Source organism: Thermobia domestica, chromosome 5 (assembly GCF_964235325.1).
Source record: "Thermobia domestica chromosome 5, izTheDome1.hap1.1, whole genome shotgun sequence".
NCBI lineage: Eukaryota > Metazoa > Arthropoda > Insecta > Zygentoma > Lepismatidae > Thermobia > Thermobia domestica.
In genome coordinates, this window is record NC_137458.1 from 173,726,382 (window position 1) to 173,745,932 (window position 19,551).

The following is a 19,551-nucleotide window of genomic DNA, read 5'->3' on the forward strand; positions in this document are numbered from 1 at the left end:
ATCTTCTCTATTTCCTCATTATTTCTTATCATCCATTGATTTCCTCTTCTTATTGGGCCATATATCTGCCGTACTATTTTCCTTTCAAATTTCCTTAGTGTATCTTCTTCTTCCTGCCTTATAACCCAAGTTTCACTTTCATATGCAACAATTGGTCTAATCAGTGTTTTGTGACCTTAATTTTCATTCTTCTATCTATCCATAAGCTTTTCAGTAATTGTAAGTTTACGTAGTATGCTCTATTTCCTGCTTGTATACGTTCTTGGTTTGCTGTTTTCATGTTACTTTGATCATTTATCACCACGCCCAGATACTTAAAGTTTCTAACTGCTTCAAATTCTTTCCCTTTAATTGTGATGCCTTAACATTGTTTCTCTTTCCTTGTAATTAACATAAATTTAGTTTTTTGTACGTTAGTGGCCAGTCCTACCTTATTCGCTTCATTTTCCATTCTATTATAAATGTCTTATAATTCTTTAATAGTTCTAGCTATTAAGATCACATCATCAGCATATGCCAGGATTTGGCTTAATTTGTGAAATATTGTCCCTCTCTTGTCAATCTCCTTAATGATCTTATGCAACGCGAAATTAAAATGCGTCGTTGACAATCCGTCTCCTTCCCTTACTCCTTGGATATATACAAACTCTTCTGTTGTTATATTGCCGACTTTAACTTTGGATTTGGTTTCTTTGAGTGTCATTATTGTAAAATTGATCAGCTTACTTGGTATTTCCATGTCTACCATTGTCTCTATCAGCCTTTTCCTGTATACACTGAGAAAAAAATTGTAGGTGGCGTACTTAAACAGATAGGTTACATGCGTAATTCCTGTAGTTTTTGGACTTAACGTACAACAGACGTATAACTGAAAACGCATGTTTTATAATACTTTCTGTATAAGTGTTCCATCTATACGTACTTTCCGTATGAAATAATGTAGGCGGTCAGGATCTCACATACAAATTGACGTATATAACATATAGCTGACGAAGGTAACATAAGTATATGCATGTGATATAGGGAAAACTGTTATATGACAGACATCCTGCAACGGCATGATGTAACATATAAGGGCAGTGCCTATGTAGCATACGGATAACGTATGCTCCGTATTGATTTCTATAGTAAGCAAGAGGATACCGTATATTTGTACAATATACCGCTGTCCGGAGAACAGATTTTTCTCTGTGTACACTATCAAATGCGCTCTTGAAATCAACAAATAACACGTACAGGTCTATATGGTGATTATAATGCTTTTCAATTATTTGCCTGAGGGTAAACAGATGGTCTGTTGTGCTATTTCCTGATCTGAATTCACACTGGTATTTTCCTATTTTCTTATCTATAATATTTTGGATTCTTAATTGTAGTATTCCTGTCAATATTTTGTATGTTGTGTTTAATAATGTTATCCCTCTGTAATTTTCTGATTTAGATTTATCTCCTTTTTATGCACTGGGCATAATATTCCTATTTTCCATTTCCCTGGCATCTTTTCTTCTTTCTATATCTTCACTATTACATATTTCTTCTTGCATTTGTGATACAGCATATTTTAGCATTTCGGTCGTGATATTATCATCTCCTGGCGCCTTATTGTTTTTCATCTTTCTCAGAATAGCATTAAGTTCTTCTCTTGTGGGTTCTAATTCCATCTCCCTTTCTTTGGTCTCTATGTTTCTTTCTATTTCTTCCAGTTCACCTTCCTCATCCTCACCATTGAGTTGGTCTTCAAATTACTCTTTCCATCTTTTTAATGTATCTTCCGTGTTTCCCATTAGTCTTCCTTCCTTATCTTTGCATCCTATTTCTTTTGGGAAATATCCTTTACTCATCTTCTTCCAAGCGAAGTAAAATATCTTGTTTCACTTGTTATGTCTAATTGATAAATTTGCTCTATTTCTCATTTTAAAAATCTTCTTTTCTTTTGTTTGTATATTTTATTTGCTTCTCTTCTAAATTCCTTATATCTTTCACTATTATTTTGGGTCTCTTCTCGGATCATTTGCTTCCTCGTAACATTCTTTTCTTTAATTATATTTCTACATTCTTGATCAAACCATTCCGTTCTACTTCTTCTTTTTTCTTTACCCATTACTTCTTCTACCGAACTAACAAGGATTAATTCTAACTTTTTCCATTTACTATCAATTGTTCCGTTATCCTCTGTGGCTGTTATTTTATCCAGTTTTTTGTTTATTTCTTGTCTGTATTTCTCCTTCGTTGTGTGATGTGTTAAACTTTCAACTTTCCCATTTAATCCTCTTACTCCCTTGTATTTGTTTTGCAATTTTTTGTCTTAATTTTGCTTTTAACAGGAAATGATCTGAATCACAGTTGGGCCCTCTGTGGCTTCTGACATCTATTATTGTTGACGAGTGTATGCTGTCTATTAAGACATGCTCAATTTGATATATTATTCTACCATCAGCTGACTTCCAGGTACCCAGATGTATATTTTTATGTGGGAAACATGTATTTTTGATTATCATTCTATTTCTTGTTGCAAATTGACTCAGCATTGTGCCATTCTCACTAATTTCTTCATGAATTGTATATCTTCCTGCTACTTCTTGATTAAATTATTTTCCAATTTTAGCACTTAGATCTCCCAATATTATTTTGACATCATATTTAGATATTTTCTCGTATTCTCTTTCTAGCAACTCATAGAATTCTTCTTTTTCCCTTTCCTCTTTTTCTTCAGTTGGAGCGTGAGCTGTTATAAGGGTGATATTTTGAAATCTGCCTTTTATCCTTAATTCGCCTATCCTTCCATTTATCGATTCAAAGGCTATTATGCTATCTCTTATCCCTTTTGTTACAATAAATCCTGTATCATAATTTCCTGGGTCTTCGTTACCTCCGTATAGACATATATATTTCTTCTTATCAATTCTCCCCTGTTCTTTCCATCTAATTTCTTGTAAAGCTACTATGTCGATGTTAAGTTCTTCTATTGCTTCTGCAACTTCTTGCATTTTCCCAGTCATTTACATTGTTCGGACATTCCACGTTGCAATTTTCAGATCTTTACACCTATTCTCTTTCCTTTTGCCTATTCCATCATAATTGGATTCATCTTCATTTCGAGGCTGTGGTGTAGTTTTCTGAACAGTTGCTTTTTACAAGAAGAGATTGTTAGCCTTTTGCTTAACCCCCAGCCTGGAGGACCAGGATTTTTCTGTCAGGGTTTTCTTCCCTTAGCCTTTGCAGATCCTTCCGCTAACCCACAAGGCAGTGGTGCTGGTTTTGGTCCGCCCCGGTTTCCATCTATCAAATCTGGACATCATATGTCGATTTTTAAAACTAAATTTTGGGACATTCCAACAAGTTCACCACACATCACCGAGTTGTAACAGTTGTAAAAGTGACACTAGGGTGAAAATTATTAGTTATATCGACAGGACTTTCAAGATTGGTAAAATCACCAACCACAATAATATGACCACAATTATCTCGTTTTAAAAATTCACAATTTCATCTATAAAAAGGAACACGAGACATCTGTTAGTCGTTCTTGAAATACCATACACGTTGATGATAGTACATCCTATATTTATACTGCTGCCAGAGGGCAGTCGTTTAATATGTTCCACTGGAATACCCTTTTTTATTAATATAGCAATATCACAATTATCTGTACCAACATTTACACTTGAATTGAACTTAGGAAGAAAAGTAAAAGACGAAAAACATTTTTTTCTGTAGAAGTACAAGGTCGAAATTATTTTAGAAAACAACAGTTTATTTTAGAATTATTTTAGATGGAATAGTTTTTTCTCTGGATTTCAAATTCCAGCAATATTAATTGTACACTCGAGTTCTTACAATCACCCGGATCACCCGACTCGTGTGTAGTAGAGCTGGTTACAACGAATGTCTGAGTCAAAGTCAGTACCGCTGATCTTAATATCAGGTTCACTCACATTATCTGGTTTGCTTGAATTACGTTGTCTATATTGTGCGTGAGCACTTTCTATTCTCTTTTTTAAACCTAAAATTCGTCGTACAGGATTTCCAATAGTACTGTTAGAGAGTTATCCAATGAATTGTTGGAAATAAGGGTTGTTGATTTCTTCGTTAAAGGCACTTTGGGAACGGATAATGTCAATATATCAGACTGTGACGATGCCAAATTTGGAACGTTGTACACTGAGGGAGTCGAAAGTAATTTAATTGGGCAACATTATCTTATTGATCTGGCGCAGTAATTGGCTTAGTTTCACTTACAATATCTATACTTAATGTCGAAAATTCATTATCTTGTACCAAAGGTGAAGGGGGTCGAGATTTACCATTAACAGGCATTGGTACGCTGGATCCTAGAAGTATTCAGGAGTGAAAAAAAGTATCGTAGGCTTTCGGAAGGGTACCAGTGGATAATTCGGTCGTACGAAGTTGATCAGTTTCTGCTGAACATGGGTTACTATTGGGCAGGTACGTACGTTACATTGGGAAATAAGATGGTCAGAACTTAGACGCAGAAAACACGTACAAAGTTCTCCTGGATACACAGTGAGAGCTTTATAGTCTACGAAATGAATTTTAGATGGAATATGTTATTACGATTTTCACATGCTCTGCTCGAACACTATTCAACACAAGTCAAAAAAGTCTTCTGATAACTCTCAGCTCAAGATTAAAGAACAACGAGCACGTTTTGTAATTATTTACATCAACGCAACGCAAAATTGGCCATTTAGTTTGCAATAATCGGCATAGTGGTTACAATGGATTTTTTTTTTTTTTTTTTGCATTATGTGTGTTGCTTTGCTGTACTTAGAATTTTGCAAAGGCCGCTATGGAATGTAAAAACCATAAATATTTTATGTAAATAAAATACTCTATGTTTCTGCAATTAAGAATAAATATGGGAACCAAATGGACGCGTTACATTTTACAGTTCCAACATTGGATAGATGAGTCAGCAAGGTTTCGGTAAATCAACAGCAGGAAATTTTCAGAGAATAAAAATTCAACAATTTAGTTACTGTAAAATTTCAAACAGAAAGTGATATGCGGTCGTGACTAAAATTTTATCATTTCACTATAAACAAATAAATAATGTTAATAATAAACTCTAGAATTAAGCATCTAAATGAAGTATCCTGTCACAATATTCCTTCTTGTCCGTGAATATCATAAAGGTTGAAAACCACTTGTCTATACAACTTATGAACTAATGGACATCCAAATGAGAAGTTTTGTTTTAATGCATTGCACATTAATTCACAGATTCGTTATCGACCTCCGTGGAGGACCAATAACTCGATGTCTGGCGGATTGTGATGATATAATTCTCCATGTGAATCCCCGTTTCTACCAAGGGCAAGTTGTAAGAAACACATTGCATAGCGGACAATGGCAACATGAAGAGAGGGAAGGTGGAATGCCCGTAAGAGCAGGAGAAAAGTTTGAACTTGTTATATTGTGCCAAAATACAGAATATCAGGTAAGTTATACACCATTTCAAAATTAGCTACAATGAAGCAAGCCTGGAAAGATAGAAATATTCTTTTTGTGGCCGTTTCGTGGAGCGGAGGGTACATTTCCCCACTGTTAGCGTGTTGGAGGAAGTAAGGATCAGTACACGGAGAAAAATGCATAATCCAGACGGCATGTAAATGCTGCTTTTACCAGGTTACGCGCGTCACCACATTAAATAATGTTGTTTCATCAGTAATACGATCTACACCACCGTCCAGAGAAAATTTTGTATTGTAGGACCACCATTTCAAATCTAAAATTAACGCCATACCCATTCCGACGGTGGTAACTTAGGTATATAATGTAGTTACTACCTTCCTACGAGTGTCCCCTCTTGATTCTTTCTAAATCTGTGACTCCCTACCTTACGAGAGTAATAGTTTTTAACACGAAATCAATCATGTGAATAAAATTATCCAATCACAGCGAGTCTAGTTCGACGCCGAACTCCAGACTTGGCATGGTGTTCCCACCTGCTGTACTTTTATACATTAAATTACATTACTTAAGGAACGCACCCGCGTAAATATGATGTATCCACACGGAAATCCTAGTCCTTTTTTTTTCTCAGTGTAGATATTGTTTCCACTATTGTTAACTAATTCACCCGTATATATATATATATATATATATATATATATATATATATATATATATATATATATATATAATTTGTAGTTTCTTTCCCGATCATTGTTAGGATATATGGAAAATAAAATGGGATGCAGAAAGAAGAAATTAGTGGAATGATAAGGGCAATCGGAGGGAAAATAAACCCAGAGAAAGTGTTCACAAAATATCAGCAAGGGGGAAGGAGTTCAAGTTTCCCTCGATTGGAGCATATCGTTTCAGGATTTTTTTTTTTTTTAAATAACCTCCCATGATTATTTCCCTAGGTTAGAAAAGACGGTATGATTAGATGGATGATGATGGTAGAATGAAGAAAGTGAGAGTAAACGGGACAATCCAGAAGAAACAAATGCACCGATGTTTATCAATCACACAGCCCAGTTGGTAGGAGCTGGGATCGAACTAGGGATGAGTGCTCTAACATTGAGCCACCGCGGTCACTTCAGGATTATGGGACATTTTAATATGGTAAATATTTATTTTTTCGTAATATTTTGTTCAAGGAGGCTTTGCTTACTTCACTGCTGTTCACTACGAAATGCATATGGTACCTTGCAGGAGTTCTGAACATTCGATTTTATTAAATGTGCTTGCACCATAGGCCAGTAGCTACGAGTTGACAAGGAAACTGAGGCCTCCTTTTGACCACTTGAGTCCCCTTGAAACTTTCAGTTATTGGTCCGTATGTATGAAAGCAAGTTGAACTCATCACACACACACACCCAAAATGATTTCGGTCCCCCTGAACAGCATCGACCCTACAGAGTGTCGGTCGTATGCCGCACAGTGGTACATTTTCTCAATTTCCTGGACAAAACCTCTAACTGCATATAATTTCATTTTTTTGCTATTCAGTTGTTAAGTGCATAAATAAAAAAAGCTTAAAATCGTTGTAGGTCCATGGCTGAGTAGTCGAATAAGTCTTGCAATCTTAATTTTGCCAGTTAAAATGAAACTCTGCAGTGGATTAAGCACATAACACTCAGTAATCATGTTTTACGCATTTTTTATTTATGGAATTTGTAAGTTTTTGAGCATAATTTGAGATAAATCTATCAATAATGATGAACTGTCTCAATATGAAGTGAAAATGGTCATAATATACGCACAAAAATACCAAATGAACATACTTAAATGTTAGACATTCAACATACATAATTATATACCAATAAAATTACTGTTTGAAATATTGTATGCGTTTGCAAAATAAATCAAACCAAAAGAAAATCAAAGAATGTTTTTAAATTTTTAAAAAAATAATATATGATTAATATCACAGAAAACTCCCTATTGTCTGTGATCTTGCATTACACTACTCTCAGTGAATCAAACACACACACAATATTCATACTCGGTTTAAAAGAATGGAAATATAATTATGAACATTACACTATTTATAGTTTGAAATTGCAAAGTGCATTCACTCTCATCAGAATCTGAAGAAGTTTCTGTTACAATATTTTCTTCTTGGCTGATAGACACTTCTGACTCTTACAGCAGCGATGTAACTTCCCTTGATAAACATCTCAGGTTCCTTCTCGGCAGGTTCCTAAGACTCGAAATCAATGGATGTGATGAGACTAAAAGTTTATTGAAGGCATCCCTCATTGTATAAATCTGTGGTGATTTTCTGGACAACCCCTCTCGGCATTCTCTTATATCTTTGTTGCGCACTTCCTGTGTCTCTCTGACAGCTGATTAATAGACAATAAAGACAATGAACTTACCTGTGGACTATGAATGAGAATTTTGTGTAATATTGGGGTATATAATATCAGGGATATTTCTGGATGAATTTTCTACCAGTTTCCTGTGCATATTCTTGAAAGTTAGTAGCATTAATGCTGTAGCCGTAGATAGATAAAGATAGTTTAGATAAAGTATAACGTAAACCGTCAGTTAATGTAAAGATTATTACAGAATATTTCCTTTATCCCAATGTGAACAGAAAGCAACGGAGTCAATGGGGTAGAGCCTAAGCACAAATATGTGAAAGTAACTATATAAAATATGGTACCTTTTGTCTGTAACACCTGCAATGAAAACACCCCACTTATTCCTATAAATGCCAGGGTAAACTAAACCTTTGATTGAGAAATCGGAAACTATCATTTCACTACATCTTCATGTCTCTTTCACACCAACCAACATAATTACAGGCACTCAACCATCATCGCTTCCCCCTCCACTTGTTTAATAAGTTTTACAATTCATTATTTTAGATCTCTAAATGGTTTTTCCATTTCAGCGTGATCTATTCTCTCTCATGCCATAAAAGCTGCATACGACCTCTTAAATATCCATATGTCAGTCGCCTATTCAGGTCTATATTCACATTTTCATTTTCACTCCGAGTCAAATTTTCCTGAACAACATAGATAAGAGCAAAACTAAGAAAGTAATCAAACTTCTCTTCGCTAATATACGTTCTCTCAAAACTAATAGTATCTTCCGAAAACCAAGGCTTCAATCCACAATGTCGCCTGCATTGCACTGAACATAACCTTCTTGAAAACATCAGACTGTTTCTAATTTTCTCGTTACCATCTTCTTCATTCCAATTGCCTCACAAATGAGCCTGTTAAACCCTCATTATCTCGTAGTCCTATGATACCACATTATCCAGTACAATAGTCTAAACATGTCATTTCAACAGTCCATTTTCAGGCATTTACTCTAACTCTTGCTACTATTTATGTTCACTTCACTCAAGGTTTGCCATATCGTTTCCTTACGTACAACCGTGCTTCAGAAAAAATGGTGCGTATACTGTAATTTACAGTTTTCCATAATAACTGTTTTAGTCATATATATTTTTTCTTTGAGTGTCCATGCGAGAAAGGAGTTAGTAACAAATATTTCTTTAAAATTTTATACAAACGTACAGGAAAACAAAGATAATATAAGCTAAAAATAGAAATCAGTAGCAACTTTCGGTTCCTAGCAACATTGAGTGAACAAAGAAATGACAGCACAAGTATTTGGAATCAAAGTAGACGTGAAGTTTGAAACTTAGATTTCACATCACAATACTTTTGTTTTCATTTTAATGCACACAGTACTGCAAAGTCCTTAAATGCTAATTAAGTCAGAATTTTACATCCAAATTAAGATGCAACATAATAATTCTCGTTAGAAAGCCCGAATCGGCAATGCGAATATAAGATTAACCTATACTTTAGATAGCATGAAAAAATACAAAGAGTATAACAAATTACTAGTTTTATCAACAAAGGCAAGCTGTTCTACTAACTCTGGTATCAATCTACTGCTGAGTATTAATTAATTGCTGTGAAGGCTAATAGAACATATTGTATAATAATAATAATAATAATAATAATAATAATAATAATAATAATAATAATAATAATAATAATAATAATAATAATAATAATAAACTAACTCTATGGCCTATGGAACCCGGAGGTTCAATGCCGCGTTCACAAAAGCTCTACACTGACTTCTATCCTTAGCTAACTGGATCCAGTTTCTACTTTATATTCCAATCTCTGTGACATCCATCTTAATATTGTCCTCCCATCTGCGCCTAGGTATTCCTAATGGTCGTTTTCCGATTGGTCTTCCTATCAAGACTTTGAAAGCCTTTCTATTTTCTTCCATTCTAGCTACATGACTCGCCCACCTAAGCCTCCTAGACTTGACGACCCTAACAATGTTGGGTAAACCATATAAATTATGTAGTTCGTTGTTATGAAGTTTCCGCCATTCCCCATTCCCATTCCTCTTAGGTCCGAATATTCGTCTCAGGATCTTGTTCTCAAATACTTTCAGTCTATGTTCTTCCCTCAGAGTAAGTGACCATGTTTCGCAGCCATACAGAACAACAGGCATGATTATCGTTTTGTATATTTTAAGTTTCAAATTCCTCGACAGAATTCGCGACGACAAGAGATTTTGAACCGAATAGTAACACGAATTCCCTGCTTTTAGTCGACATTTAATTTCTCCGTGAATATGATTTTCCTCTGTTAATATTGATTCTAGATATTTGAAACTATCCACTTTATCAAAAGTATTATTTAATATTTTAACGCATCCATAATTTGCTGTATTACGGTCCCGACGCACTTCCATGTATTTAGTTTTCTCTGCATTTACTTCTAAACCCATGTCCCTGCAAGCGTTTAATAAGATCTCTGCATTTCTTTCTATTGTTCTCCTATCATCCCATATTAAATTTACATCATCAGCATATGCCATAACCTGGCGAATACCGTTCAACTGTAGGCCCTGGTGCTATCTTTCATTTTCCTTAGCGTATTCCAGAACGAAGTTAAATAATAATGGCGACAACGCATCTCCTTGTTTCAGGCCATTTTCGACGTGAAAGCTCGTGGACAAAAATTTTCCTACCCGGACTTTACTTTGGGATTCATTTAAACATATCTTAATTAATCTAAGTAGCTTTCTCGGTATTCCAAGTTCAGTAAGAATGTTGTATAATGTTTCTCTCCTAACCGAGTCGTACGCCTTTCTAAAATCAATAAATAGTTGATGTACCGGGGTATTGTATTCCCACTTTTTTTTTCGAGTATTTGGCGAATGGTAAGTATTTGGTCGATAGTTGATCGATTTCGTCTAAATCCGCACTGATAATCTCCAATAATTTCATCTGCGTATGGGGTCAGTCTTGCTAATAGAATATTTGAAAGGATTTTATAGGATGTTGACAGAAGAGAAATGCCTCGATAATTATTACAGTCAGTTTTGTCGCCTTTCTTGTGAATTGGAACAATGATTGATTCTTTCCACTCTTGTGGCAATTCTTCCTTGTTCCAGATAAGGAGAATGAGTTTGTGTATCTTGTTCCACAATTTTTTGCCTCCAGCTAAAATTAACTCAGCCAGAATTTCATCTGCACCTGGAGATTTGTGTTTCTTTAATTTCTTTATAGCGGTTTCTACTTCTATTCGGTTGGGTTCTGAAATATACGGTTCTGCGGTGTGTATCTCCTTTACCCCACGCACACTAGTTTTTGGTTGCGTGTTAAGCAAATCGTCAAAGAAATCTTTCCATCTATTTAAGATGCTATCCGTGTCAGTGAGAACTGTACCGTCAGATTTCTTTAATATATAAGCACGAGGTTGATATCCTTTCTTAAATTCGTTGATTCCCTTATACATGTCCCGTATGTTTTTATTTTTACTATTATCTTCAAGTTCCTTAATTTTAGCTTTCAGAAAATCGAGTTTCTTTGTTCTAAACGTTTTGGAAGTTTTCTGCCTGATATCTGCGAAATTTTCTGTAGTCATTTCATTCGGATTTTGTAGCCAGCGTAATTTTGCCTGTTTTCTCTTCTCTGCTAGTTTTATGCATTCCTGGTTGAACCACGGTTTGTTCCTACGTATTTCCGCGTGTCCCAATTTTTCTTTTGCTGAAATTTTAATACTATCTCTAATTTCAATCCAGGTATCCTCAACACTAGTGCACTCCGAATCTTCTAAAACCGAGAATCTGTTCGAAACTTCAATCTGGTATTTCTCTCTTACCTGGCTCTCTTCTAATTTCTTTAAATTGAATCTCTCCGTTTTCGGACAATCAATATTACCTTTATTCAACGATAGCCTCTCTCGTATTATCGCTGCTACCAGGTAGTGATCAGTGTCACAATCAGCCCCTCTAAACGACCGGACGTCAATTATGCTAGATTGTCTTCTTCTATCTACTAAAACGTGATCAATTTGATTATGTGTTTTTCCGTCTGGTGATGTCCAAGTGTATTTATGAACGTCGCGATGTGGGAATTTTGTACTCTTCACGATTAGGTTTTTGGAGGTTGCAAAGTTCACGAGTCTAACACCGCTGTCATTACTTTCCTTATGCAGACTTTCGTTCCCTATAATCGGTTTGAAAATATCCTTTCGTCCTACCTTCGCATTGAAATCCCCTAATAGAATTTTCATATGGTATCGCGGGAGTTAGTCAAATATCCGTTCCACTTCTTCGTAAAAACTGTCTTTTATATCGTCATCTTTATCTTCTGTTGGGGCATATACATTTAAAACAATAATATCACACCACCGTCCCTTAAGAGTAATAAAAGAAAGTCTGTCAGTAACAAATTCAACCCGTTTAATTGCTGGTAATATACGTTTATGAACGAAAAACCCTGTTCCTAACTGGTGATTTTTATTTCCTTCCCCGTAAAAGAACGTAAAACTTCCGGAATTCACAGATCCATTTCCTTCCCACCTAACTTCCTGAACCCCTACTATGTCCATCCTGTATTTCTCTAGCTCTCTCGTTACGAATTTTAACGCGCCTGCCCTATAAAGACTCCTAATATTCCATGTTCCAAATCTCATGTCCATTTTCTTTTGCTGAGGTCGTACCAAGTTATCAGTCCTTATCCGAGGCTTTTGTGAATATTTCTGAACAAGTGCTTTTTTTTTTTTTTTTTTTTTTTTTTTTTTTACAGGATGAGGTTGTTAGCCCTACTCAAACCCTCAAGCTGGAGGACCACTCCTAGTCGTCTGTCCGCGACTGCTTATTCAGTATATTAGCAGCTAACCTCTACATCCAGATGCCTTCTCCTCGATCAGCAACCTGAGGACGCACCGCGCCATGGCGTGGTGACAGGAACCCACGTTGCACGGATAATAATAATAATAATAATAATAATAATAACAATAATAATAGTGGAGTAGTAGTAGTAGGCAAAATTGAAATAAGATCTTTTTATATATATTCAAAGTTTCGCAAAGTTTCGTTATTATTATTATTATTATTATTATTATATATATTAAAGTACCGTAACGCGTTACTTGCTTTTCTTTCGAAGTAAAGTAACAGCTACTTTTCTGGGCAAGTAACGTGTTAGTAAAACGTTACATTTTAAGGGAAAGTAAAATAACTTGTAACGCGTTATATTTTTACAAGTAAATTACCCAACACTGTCTTCATCGAAATAAATGAAATAACGAACAATAACGCTTTTGGTATTTCCATCGCCACATCTTTGTCTAAACAACAACAACAACAAAGTTATGAAATAAATAAGAAAGAGCAATTCCGAGTGAAAATAATAATGAAGAGCATTTCTTTTGGTGTTTTCTTTTTGGAAACAAAAAATCGCTGCAATAAATAACAAAAAGCAACGCCTGCGGCGTTATTATTTTTTTAAATAGGAATGTGTGAAATAAGTAATGCATAACAACGCCTGTGGGGCTGCCGTACCCACACCAAGAGCAACGCCCTCGGCATTTACCCCGTCAATTACTTGTGCCATGCCAAGTAAAATAAATAACAAAAAATATTAACATCATTGCCTTTCCATTTAAGCATAAAGAAAAGAGTGAAATAAATAATGAAAAGCAAAACCTTTGGCGTTACCACTTACAAAATAATAATAATAATAAAAAGGTGCAAAGTTGCTCCTGTCGAAAATGAAGAAACGAGTGAAATAAATAGCGATGAATAGCGCCTTCTTCATTGTACTGTCGATTCCTAGACTACCTGGCCATACCTATTCGGCCTACACTTTGGTTTAAATGTAATCCTGAGTGTCACCAATTATCTCAACGACCCCGAAAACTGTGGTTTCGACACTAATATCGATCGTTATTATTATTATTATTATTATTATTATTATTATTATTATTATTATTATTATTATTATTATTATTTAAAACGGTAACCACAGCTGTTGTTCTGTATGGTTGCGAAACATGATCTCAGAGAAGAACGTAGACTGAACGTATTTGAAAACAAGATCCTGAGACGAATATTCGGACCCAAGAGGAACGGGAATGGGGAATGGCGGAAACTTCATAACGACGAACTACATAATTTATACGGTTTACCAAACATTGTTAGGGTCATCAAGTCTAGGAGGCTTAGGTGGGCGGGTCATGTAGCTAGGTTGGAAGAAAGTAGAAACACTTTCAAAGTCTTGTTTGGAAGACCAATCAGAAAACGACGATTAGGAAGACCCAGGCCCAGATGGGAGGTCAATATTAATATGGATCTTGCAGAGATAGGAATACAAATTAGAAACTGGATCCAGTTGGCTAAGGATAGAAGTCAGTGGAGAGCTTTTGTGAACGCGGCATTGAACCTCCGGGTTCCATAGGCCATAGAATTAGTTAGTTGTTATTATTATTACACTTTTTCTCCTTCCTGTTCCCCTCAGTGTGATAAGTTTGTCTTACTAACACAGTAATTTTTCCAGATTGTAAGTCATATGTGTAGTGAGTTTAGTTGAAATTGCTCCAGGTGTTTTAATGCTATGCTGTAACATACACACATATGTATGCACACTTTTATATAGATAATCTCTCCCCCTCCTTGGAACGGAAATATTCATAAACACTAGTCCGTTTATTTGTAATAAGGAGTCTATATACCAAGTCTCATCTTTTTAACTTCACGGGCTCGTGCGATTAACGGTTAGGAAGGCTCACTGAAGATCTTTCTTGGCATGCAAAGATCTATAATGATCGTGGATCACTATACCCCAGACAGATATTGAGGACCTGTACGACCTGTTCGAAGAACCACATTGACTGATATGTATTTTGAGTTCGACTCGTACTTTTAATCCTTTTACGATTATAAAGTCTGTGTTACTGCTAGAGCTCGCTTTTGCTGTTATGAAAACAAAACAAAACAAAAAAAAAAAAAACTTGACCTGCGGAGATAAAAAAAATAACATATTTTCATTTTCAAGGAATGTCCTCTATGTGACCTTTTTAACATCTATCTCATTTGTTAGTAATAATATGTATTTGTCATTTATGTAGTTTTTCACTTCCATTTAATTTCTCTTTTCTTTTGTTTTATTTGAAAGATTTTCTTCAATGGAAAGCATTTTGCGAATTATGCTCATAGACTTCCCTACGGGACGGTGACGAGTCTTAGAGTATCTCACGATGTTGAGATCTCAAGTATTGAGTTTGGAGAATTGTCACGTTATTTGATGAAAAGTGAATGCTGCAACAAATGAATACGTAAGTCTAATCAGAATATATTTTTAGATACGTTTACTAACCTAACTTTTACATTAATGCTAGCTAGACGTTTTGTATAACTAAAGTGTAAGTCAAAATGCTAAATGTTTCCATTAAGAATGATTTAAAATTAATGTTTCAATAGCAATATTAATGTATCGTCAGTAGAAGACGTTCAAGTTTCTATTAATACTTAGATTATCAGTAGCATAGTTTTAAGTTCCAAGTAATATATTTTGAATCGTACAATGTATGAAGATGAAGGATGTACTGGACCGAGTGGTAAACTTGGTTCATATTTTGGATTATATATTTTCTAATGATTGCAATATTAATGTGCATTGTGGCCGGTGATTAGTATGATAAAATATGGAAATTAATCAAGTAATATAGAAGGCTATTGCTATGGTATTACTAATAGTGTTGAATTTAGTGTTGGTACTTCCAATTTACGTAGTATTTTTCTCTGTGAAGCATGCACATCACTTCAGCGTACCGAGTCATTGTAGCAAATCCAGTATATATGTTGAAATGGAAATGGCATTAAAAGGGCTCTGTCTCCATGGTCGCACAAGAGAGAAAAATATTACAAATCCTGTTCACATGATTCAACTCTATCGAGAGACATGCTGCTTTCACGTGTGGTGTACAAGCAAATGGCTAGAATATCCCAAGCAAACCATTGAAAAAAAAAAAGCAATCTTGTGTTCGACACTAAGTTTAATAATTTTAAGGAAAAGAGGAAAAACAGCCCTTAAATTTATTTTCGACGGAAACTGGAAATCAAGCAAAAGCATTCGTACGCAATAAGTTACAAAAATCTTATTACATATTATAATAAAATTAGCATCAATTACCCGCTTCCCTGGATTAAATTAAGAAAAAATGATATGTTCCGTTAGTCACTCACTTTTTACTATTACTGAAGCGCTCTTTCATATTGGTCATTTTCGATTATTTTTATATATCCCAGCTCCCCTTCCCATGTTGCGGAACACGGCATCGGAAGTCTTATTGTTCATCTCAGCGACCTCGAAAACTATTAATTCGACACTGATATTGGTCTTTTCGATCATTTTTATATATCTTCTCCCTCCCCTCCTCCAAGTTACGGGGATGAACTTGGATTTAAACAGCATCAGAAGTGTCACTGTTAATCTCAGCGACCTGGAAACTTATAGATCGGCATTAATATCGGTCATTTTAGATCATTTTTATTTATCTTCCCCTCCCATCTCCCAAGCTGCGAGGCTGAATTTGCATCTAAACGGCATCAGAAGTGTCACTATTCATTTCAGCGACCCCGAAAACTGTAGATGCGACACTAATATAGGTCATTTTCGATGATATTTATATCTCTCTCCCCTCCCCCTCCCTTAAGTTACACCGTCAAAGTGATATGACAAAAAAACATCTCAGGTTCGAACCTCATCTAGGTTGAAAATTTGCTCGAGGTTGGTCGTGTGATTCAAGAGTGATGAAGTCACAAAGATATTCACTTTCATTTTTAATATTTACATATATCTCCCCCTTTCCCTCCCCCTCCCCTATGTTACACCGTCAAAGCTAAATGATAAAAATTATCCGAGGCCTGAACGTCATCTACGTTGAAAAATTGATCGAGATGGGGTGGGTGGTTCAAGGGTTAAGTTGTATTTATTTATATAATATAAATCTCCCCACTCCTCTCCTCCACTAGGTTATATCGTGAAATTGAAAATACAAAACACTTTCCAGGCCCAAACCTCATCTATGTTGAAAATTTGATCGAGTTCGGTCTTGTGGTTCAAGAGTTATTAAGTTTATTCATTTTCATATATTTCCCCCCTCCCTCCCCCTCTCCTAACAAGTAAGATCTACCGTCAAAGTGAAACGATAAAACAGCTTTTCAGGCTCGAACCTCATCTAATGCTGAAAATTTGATCGTGATCGACCGGGTAGTTCAAGAATTACTAACTCACGAACATACTGTATTCACTTTTATTTTTATATATATACTAGCATATATTACCCGCTTCGATGGGTTCAGATAAATAATTTAAATGCACATATTTGTATCTCATGTATTTTATTGCCATTAATTTTTTATTGTTTATTACAGCAAGCATGTTTACACAGTTTTTGATAAGGTTTGGGAACGTTATGATGTAGTAACAATCTTTTCTCTTAGTTGTAAATTAATTGTGATTCGTGTTCTAATACTGCAGAAATAACTAATTTTTCCGTAATTCAAATAGTGTCACTGTTCATATCGGCGACCGCAAGAACTATAGATAAAACACTAATATCAGTCATTTTTGACCATATATATATATACCCATGTTGCGGGCCATGGCACCGGAAGTGTCACCTTTCATCTCAGTGATCCCAAAAAATGTGGATTCAGCACTAATATCGGTTATTTTCGATCGTTTTAAAACCATCTATTCCTCCCCTTCACCAAGTTGCGGGGTTGAATTTGAATTTAAACGGAATCGAAAGTATCACTGTTCATCTAAGCGACCCAAAAAACTATAAAATTCGACACTGATAGTGGCCATTTTCTGTCATTTTTATATATCTCTATCTCCCTCTCCCACAAGTGGCGGGGCTGCTTTTGTATTTAAACCGGATCGGAAATGTTACTGTTCATCTGAATGATCCCGAAAACTATGGATTAGACACTACTATTGGTAATTTTCGATCATTATTATATATAGCTTCTCCTCCCCCTCCTCCGTGCTGCAGCACGCGGCATCAGAATTGTCACTGTTAATCTCAGCTACTCCTAAAACTATGGATTTGAGACTAATATTAGTCATTTTCGATCACTTTGAAATGTTCATCCCTCTCCCTACGTTGTACCTTTCCCCTCCCCAACTATCAGGGCTGAACTTGGATTGAAACAGCATCAGATGTGCCACTGTTTCTCTCATCGACCCCGAAAACTATGGATTCAAATGTAATATCGATCATTTTTGATCATTTTTTTAAGTTCTCTACCCCTCCCCCTTCCCTACGTTGCATTGTCAAAATGAATAGCCTAAAGTAATCCCTGCCCCTAAACTCATGTGTATTGAAAATTTGATTGAGATCGGTCGGGTGGTTCAAGAGTGATGAAGTCACAAATGCAGTGATTTTTAATTTCTTTTTTTACATACGATAAAAAATACCCAAGGCCCGACCCTCATATATGTTGAAAATTTAATCGAGATTGATTGGGTGTTTCAAAAGTTATTATTAGGTTTTATTAGTTTTTATTTATAGCTCTCCCTCCGCTCTCCCTCCCCTAGGATCTACGTTCAAGTGAAATTACGAAACTGTTTTCAGATCCGAACCTATGTATCTTGAAAATTTGATTGAGATCGTTTGGATAGTTCAAGAGGTATTAAGTTACAAAAATAGTCACTTTCAATCTTATATAAATTGATTTTATATATCTCCCCTCCTTCTCTTCCCCTACGTTGTTCCGTCAAATTTAAATCATAAAAACAATCCCAGGCCTGAACCTCATCTATGTTGAAAATTTGATCAAGATCCGTAGAGTGGTTCAGGAGTTATTAAGTTTTATTTATTTTTATACCCCCTCCACCACCCCTCAGTTCTACCATCAAAGTGAATAGCCTAAAACCAGCCCAGCCTCGAACCTCATCCATGTTACAAATTTGATCGAGATCGATTCTGCGGTTCAGTAGATTTAGAGTGACAAACATAATGATTTTCAATGTTATATATGTACATTCATCATTGTATTTAACCCCTCCTCCCCTCCCCTACATTCCTCTGTCAAAGTGAAATGATAAAAAACATTCCAGGCATGAATCTCACGTATGTTGAAAATTTGATCGAGATTGGTCGTTTGATTCAACAGTTATTAAGTTTTATTTCTTTATAACTCCCCTCCTCCCCCAAACCCTAAATTACCCTCAAAGTGAAATGATAAAAACATATTCAGGCCTCAGTGGCGTAACTTCTATGTAGACAGGATGGACAAAGGCCACAGGCCCCGAGCCCCATCGAGATGGTGAGGTTTAACCAGTTGGGCAGGTACTTCTATTAAAATAAACGACTGGATAGCTTCTAACCTATACCTACCTACTATGTTTCACAGTGAGGCCACATTTGTGCAAACCATTTTCAGCCATGAGTCTTTATAAGTAAAAATAGCCAAGTAGTTACAGCGGCACTTTTCTGGTATCTCCTACATTATACCAGGTATATGTTATTTTTGGATTTTCTATACTGTGCTCATATTCACGAGTGTTTGAACTGAGTTTATCCTGTACTGTGGAGTGAATTAGACTACGGCCGGCGGGAGTTCATTCATAGAAGACGGCGAAGTTTATTTTTTAAATATTGTTTCAATACAATTTTCTTATTAAAGAGTAATGACATACTGAGGTAATAAATATAACTGAGAGGTATTGGTATTAAACTGTTAAAGTAAGTGTACTATAACGAAGTATTTCCTTTACAT

General features: G+C 35.5%; 1 protein-coding gene across 1 annotated transcript in view; it reads left to right on the forward strand.

The window, feature by feature from the left end:
• LOC145684735 (galectin-7-like) overlaps positions 1–19,551 on the forward strand; it is an 84,007-nt gene that overhangs the window by 52,759 nt on the left and 11,697 nt on the right. Inside the window, exons 3-4 of the mRNA XM_081757112.1 lie at positions 5,245–5,461; positions 14,936–15,095. Of these exons, the coding sequence (XP_081613238.1) occupies positions 5,245–5,461; positions 14,936–15,091 (373 nt within the window). The 3' untranslated portion in view covers positions 15,092–15,095. The remainder of the gene's footprint in view (positions 1–5,244; positions 5,462–14,935; positions 15,096–19,551) is intronic.